This window comes from Ipomoea triloba, chromosome 8 (genome assembly GCF_003576645.1).
Source record: "Ipomoea triloba cultivar NCNSP0323 chromosome 8, ASM357664v1".
Taxonomy (NCBI): domain Eukaryota; kingdom Viridiplantae; phylum Streptophyta; class Magnoliopsida; order Solanales; family Convolvulaceae; genus Ipomoea; species Ipomoea triloba.
The window spans coordinates 393,077-400,541 of NC_044923.1; the positions used below are offsets into that span (position 1 = coordinate 393,077).

At 33.8% G+C, this 7,465-nt stretch overlaps 1 protein-coding gene across 1 annotated transcript; it reads left to right on the forward strand.

The window, feature by feature from the left end:
* Positions 1-2,139, forward strand: LOC116026579 (molybdenum cofactor sulfurase-like). The gene has a single exon (XM_031267902.1). It carries the CDS (start codon positions 158-160, stop codon positions 1,991-1,993), a length of 1,836 nt encoding a protein of 611 aa, XP_031123762.1. The 5' UTR covers positions 1-157; the 3' UTR covers positions 1,994-2,139.
* The last annotated feature ends 5,326 nt before the right edge of the window (positions 2,140-7,465 follow it).

The following is a 7,465-nucleotide window of genomic DNA, read 5'->3' on the forward strand; positions in this document are numbered from 1 at the left end:
CGAGGTCAAACAATCTAAAAGCCATCATCAGACAACCTGTCCAAAGCTCACAAAACTTAATCTTGTTTATCGATCCCACAGCCACAACACCTCGGCAATACTATGAAACAGCAAACCATGACGGCAACAACAAATCCCTGTCTGGGCTAAACACTGCATGGCATCAGACGCCTGTTTCAACGCCTGCTACTGCTGCAGTAGAAACCCCTCAAAACAACACTCCACTCCTCACCGGCCGGCCGTCGCGTGCTGCCACGAATTCGCCGCCGCCACCGCCTCCTCCCTCGTCCCGGCCAACACTCAGTTCACTAACCATGAGTCCCTCCCGCCCTGCGCCGAAATGTTTTCGAGATTCCGTCATGCCTATCCCCACTACTATAAGACTAATTTAGCAGACGAAATTCGGTCCCGCGAGTATTACAATCTCGCGGGTTCCAATCGCGTCTGCCTCGATTACATTGGCCACGGGCTGTTCTCCTATTCCCAACAACAGGGAAACCATCATTTGACCCAAGATATCGCTTCCACCTCCGCCTCCCCGCCGCTGTCCGCCGCCGCAGGCCTGTTCTTTGATATCTTGTACAAGCCCGTGAGCTTGAACTCTCAGTTACTCTATGGCGGCACAGAATCTGGGCTTGAAGCCTGCATAAGAAAACGAATCATCAAGTATATGAACTTATCAGAAGATGATTACTCCGTGGTGTTCACTGCCAATCAGTCATCTGCATTTAGGCTTTTAGCAGATGCTTATCCCTTCCAGGCAACCAATAGTCTTTTAACCGTCTATGATTACCAGAACGAGGCGGTGGAAGCCATGGCCGAGAGCTCGAAGGCGAGAGGGGCCAGGGTTTTATCTGCGGAATTTTCCTGGCCTAATTTGAGGGTGAATTCAAGGAAGCTAAGGAAAATGGTGGTGAGCAAAGGGACACGAAAAAGGGGACTATTTGTGTTCCCACTTCAGTCTAGAGTGAGCGGGACTCGATATTCGTATCAATGGATGAACTTAGCCCACGATAATGGCTGGCATGTACTCCTTGACGCCTCAGCTTTAGGCGCCAAGGATATGGAGACTTTAGGCCTCTCCCTCTTTCAACCTCACTTTCTCATCTGCTCATTCTTCAAGGTTTTTGGGGAAAATCCTTCTGGATTCTGTGTCCTATTTGTCAAGAAATCCATAATCCCAGAATTGGAAAAATCCCCCACAAGCATTGGCATTGTTAGCCTTGTTCCACCCTCTCCAGATAAAGAATCAGACCCTGCAGAAACCTCTTCATCTTCTTCATCTTCCTCCCCAATTTCTGTCCAAGAAAATTCAAAATTTCTGAGCACCAAACAATCTGGAGAGGATGAAGAGGAGAAAAAGCAATTGTCACTTTGGGAATTCTTGAAATTGGAGAAAGTTTTAGAGAGCAGGCGGTTAAAGAACGCAAATTTAAGCTCAGAGGAGATTATTACAGAATGCAGGGGATTGGATCACGCGGATAAACTAGGCCTAGTAGTGATCAGTAACCGAGCTAGATACCTAGTGAACTGGCTTATAAACGCGTTGCTGAGTCTCCGACATCCTCGTTCCGAAAACGGCGGCGTGTCGCTGGTTCAAATCTACGGAACAAAGGTGAGATTCGACAGAGGGCCAGCGATTGCATTCAATGTGTTTGACTGGAAAGGACAGAAAATCCCTCCCGCACTCGCACAGAAGCTAGCAGACCGACACAATATATCCGTTTCCTGCGCATTTCTGAACCACATTGGATTCTCCGAATTGTACGATGAAGAGAAGAGAAAAGCGGCGGAGATCATCCTCGTCGGAGACAATAAAAGGGGAACTTCTTCAAGTGGGATATCTGTGATTACTGTTTCTCTGGGACTGCTGACTAACTTTGAGGATATGTATAGGCTATGGAGTTTTGTTTCAAGGTTTCTGGATGCTGATTTTGTTGAGAAGGAAAGATGGAGATACATGGCTCTCAATCAAACTACTCTTGAACTGTAGACCCATATATCCAACACACATATTCTTTCATTCTTTTTACGTTGTAACTGGTTTTGATTCTTTCTTTATACACATCACACTTGTTCCCTCTTAGCTCACTACTATGTTTCATCATTTTTCAAGCATACCATTTTTACATGTCTTTCCTTTTCCCAGCTAAGTGCCTAAGTTTTATCAAATCTATCCAAATTAGGCAATTATGATATTGATGGTGTAAATGTAAACGGGGGTACGGATTTACACCACGTGTGTTTGATTGTGTATGATGTAGTGTATGGAGTGTGTATGCTTGGGGAGGAAAGCTATGGTTTCCTCCCTGGAGAAGAAGAGCCAGAAGAAAGAGAGTGAGGGATGGACATGATGAAAGGATCAAAGAGATCCATGCATCTCAGGCAGGTCCTTTATATAGAAATAGAACCTGACCCTTCAAGAATATAATATTACATTTGACCCTTAACAATTTCTAAGCGACACCCGACCTTTTAATGGTATAACAATACACGGACTATACATTATATTTTTACAGTAGTCCCTGAAGGTATTTACCCATCAGATATATTAATGAATAAGAACGGAATAAAGTCTGACGGGACAGAGTTCAAGTACAACGTGTTAGCCTGTGAATAGGCCATCGAAACTACAAAATGAGCTAGAACATTGACCGTTCTTGAAATTATAGAAACAAAACAAGTCTCGAGTAAATGATATCCCTACAATCATTAGTGGCAATGCCAGCATATGATCGAACCTCAATGATTGGGTTGTTAAGTTGCGATGCAGAGAAGCACAATCAGTCTGGGCACGAGTTATATACTATGGAGTAATACATAATTATATTTGATAGAAGTACTAGTACTATTTTTGTCTCATTTTACTAATATTATATAAAAAAAAATTGAATTAAAAATAACTTGAGTTAAGTATCTGTAACCGAATCAAACACATCAAATGAGACGAAGCGAGTAATATTTAACAGCCCAATAATGAAATGGGCCTCTCCAAAACTTTAACAGCCCAATTTCAAATGAAATTTGTAATGGCCCAATATTAAAATAACGTAGGTTAGCCTTGGGCTTAATCAACTTTCAAGAAGACCAAAAAATGTTTTTGAAAATAAAATTATGAAGAAGACAAGAATTTGAAACTAAACTGGATTCTCTTTTGTGTCGTCCTCATATATCCCACCAATATAAAAACAGCCATTAAATAAAGTTCTTTACGTTCCAACTTTCACCAACCTCAATCAATACTTCATCTTCTTTTGGTATTGTGGTTTTTATCTATCAAGAGAAACGGGACCAATAAATATATAGAAATAGACAGAAACATTTAAATTTAGAATAAAAAGAAACACAAGATTTTACGTGCTTTAGTATTATGCTACGGGAGAGAAATAATTATTTTATTAATTGTGATGATACATTGAAGATTACAAGCACCATATTTATATGTAATCCTAATCGTACATTTACAAAATTTCTCATGTACCATACACGGCACCGGAGTGTTGCCCCCCCGCACCCTCTTCACTCCCTTCACTCTACTACATTTCAATACATACCTATCATCTTTCAGTAATAACTAAGACATACACAATATTATTCTCTTGATAAAAGCTTGTAATTATTAATCACATTAATTCATAATCTAAACTCTACTCTTCATTGAGCATTTTTAATGCCACTATTATTGTATTTTGTAATTTATAGCCATTAATTTGCTAATTAAGATGGGATTTCATGTTTTCTTCATATTTGTTTTTTCTCAATAAAATGATTATTGAGATTTGACTACAAAGTACAAACTAATGCGTACGCTTAATAATTATTATACATGTTGATGATGAATATTTTTTAAAAAATATAAATATGTACATACTAACATACGTACACCAACTTCTATAAAAAGGAGTTTATGTTGAAAATATGCTATGGGGCATACAATATGTGAGTTTGGGACGACATTTATGGGCGAGTGGTTATAGGGACATGAACACTCAACCAAAGTTGCAAGACATTATAGTTAGTCCTATCATGCCCTTTTCTTGCCATGTCCTATCGTTGAAACTTGAAACTTGAAAATGGGGAAATGTATTGGAAAGCTTGATTATAAATATGGGGAAAAAAAAAAAGTACAAAAACGTATCCTCCCGATATCTTTTTATATTTTATATAAAACACATTGAATTTGAATCAAACAAAAGTTTGATTGCTTATTATTTTGGTCTAACTTATTGTACAAACAATCCATTTAATACAATTTAATTGTCAAGAGGGCTCTAACAACCTAGTACTACTCTTGTGAATATATTGGTACTAGCTAGTTTACTTCTCACTTAGACCATCCCATCCCTGAATTAAAGATTTTTAATATAATACAGTTGTAATTAAAAAAATAGCACTTTTAACCTCTAAATTATTTCACTTTTTGAAATTTGATATATGTTAATTGATTTAGACAAACTTAGTCTCTTAATTGTCTAATATATTACACTTTTAGTTCATGCTATTATATAATTATTATCAAACTTTATTAACAAACTCTTTTTTTTTTTTAATGAAGTTATTTAGAATCAATATTCATAATTAAAGATTCATTCTCTTCATGTGAATGTCATTTATAACAATAAATATTGATTTTAAATGATAAAAATAATCACACTTAATAGAGTTGACGATTCTATAACACTAGGACTAAAAATATAACATTATGAATCATTAAAAGGCTAAATTTGCTTAAATAAACGTACAATGACCAAATTTTTAAAAGTTCAGGGACTAAAAATATCGTTTTTAAAAAAATTATTATAAATAAATTGTCATTTTGATGATGTCGATCCCTAACAAAGAAACCCATGGCTAAACCTAAAAATAGGTCGGACTCAATTATAGTTACGGCCACATTATTTTGACTATAGGTTATTTAAATTAAATTTATGAAAGATCGCCGATGTGGACTTCAATATTTTCATTGTTAAGTTTGTTCCTTTGCTTGCGGGGTGAGCTATGCATCGTCAAATGAAACAACAACACCGTAATTACAAGAAAATTAACATACGAAATAGTAAAACGAGAATAACGTGATGTGTGGATGGGGTTGTTCTTTTGCTTACCCTTTTTATAATTATTACATAAAAATAATGCACACTTTTAAACAATAAATGTAAGTTTCTAGCGTCATTCAGTAAATTAATACATAGTGTTTAATGATGTTTTTATTTATGGGCTGTCTTTTATCATATATTTAATCCAACCATCCTGCTTACTTTTCAAATTTGGTTAGCTATGCTAATATTATTTTATGGCTGCGACACAGACACTCGTGAGTAGAACGGTATTGACTGAAGGGCTGTAAGTTGTAACACGTGCCAACCCTCAAAACATTCATTAGGGTATATAATTTTATCCAAATTAGTCTTCGACTATATTAATTTTATCCAATTTAGTCATCAACTAACAATCGATGATTCAAGTAGGTAAAATCATCGAAGTTAAGAACATAATTAAGCAGTCTAAGTCGTTTTTTTTTAGTACTAAGCAGTCTAAGTCGTTTAATTTAGGACTAAATCAAAAAAACCACTATAATTAATGACTATATATTGAATATATGACTATATATTGAATATTAACTCTTAAAAATCATATTAATGACATTTGTTTTGGTTTTTTATATTTGTGTTATGACAGAGATGACAGGTGGGTGAGAAGATGCGTGATAATTTATACCATGTTATTAATATTTTAGGCATGGTGGCCAAAAAATTGGATCTTATTAATATATAATTATATTATATATAGTATTCTGTACGTGAACCAACCTTCTGTTTATATATATATATATATATATATATATATATATATATATTCCTATAACAAAACTTTGAGTCCTTGTCGTCACACTACTTTAAAGTCAGTCCATCAGTCTGTAGACTGTGAATTCTGTTTAAATAATTTTCCAAATAATATTAAATTTAAACGATTTAAATACAGTTTTTTTATTATAAATATTGTTTTGAATAAATATAAAACAACAACAATAATGGTTATCAACTTATCAATCAAATTGCATTCCACGGATAGTTAAGTGGATAAATGGACACTACACTCATATATATAATTTAATTTGTGAGTACTATTTATATATATTGTTTTATTAAGATCCGAGTCAGAAGTACGAAGGAGTTACAAATTTACCACATAATAAGAAATATAATATATGTCAAAATTTATGTTATTCTTTATATTATTGTGGCGGCAATCTTCTCCACATTTTTTGTTGCGTACTATAAATATCTAGTTATAATTTCCGTATATACTAACTAGTGACATGATATTATTTCTTATGTTTTGATATTATATATTGTATAGTATATGATCTATATTATTAGCATGATGTTTCATTAGCGTCGTCGTACAATTATTCATAATTGTTTTTTTGGCTTGGTTGGCTATGAGGTGGTCCTGAAAAGAGTACATATATGATATTGATCTGACATATAGTTGGCCAACTTAAAATGCACATGTTGATATTAGTAGACATATATAGACTATTATATTTAATGTTTTTAATATCTTTTGGGTTAACTCTATTATCACGCTATTATCTTTTTAGTGTTATTTATCTCTTATATGTGTTGAATAAAAAAGAGCAAGCTATCAAGAATAAACACAAAAAATAAAAAATAAAAAATTACGTAATGTGATAATTTATCTACATTTAGGAGAGGTAATTAAGAACTATTTTCTTCATTCATATCTAGGGGCAATGTAGCGTATATGTTTTGAAAGCAACAACATCTATGTGCAAAATCCTTCTTTTTGACACTTTCCTACGGGAAATTGTGTTTTTTTTTTTTTTTTTTTGGAAAGGGATTTTAGAATACAATTTAATGAGTTTTCATATCACACAACTCCCTAATTTAACAAAAATATATGGTTGCATTAATGTACTAGTCAAATATCGCACATTACATTCATGACTAAATAAATATTCAATGAGAAGAAAAAAAGTAATACTCTATTAAACTGAGATAAATATTATACAAGTATTCATATATATATATATATATATATATATATATATATAAGTAAACAAGAAATATTATCGAGAGTAAATGCAATATTTTTCGTGTAAATTCATTTAACTTGTAAACATGTATGGATGAAATCATTTAGGTAATTAAAAATTACAACCTGAAACATTTTATGTGGTACACTCGATCGGGATAGTGTTAACAAGAATTGAACTCGTAATCTACGGGTGAAAATATTAATTAGCAATAAATGGCAATAAAAAGAATGAAATGTTTAAATATGTCACTGAACTACACACGAATATGCAATTAGATCGTTCAACTAAAAAAATTGCAATTGAATTCCTGAACAATTTAAAATTATTGCTAAAAAGAAAAAGAATTGAGAGAATATAATAATGAATTAATAATGCTCCCCTGAAGTGGAAATTGAGTCTGCG

Bases quoted from the DNA above. Each gene is read 5' to 3' on its own strand.
- LOC116026579 (XM_031267902.1), top strand. From the start codon at position 158: ATGGCATCAGACGCCTGTTTCAACGCCTGCTACTGCTGCAGTAGAAAC.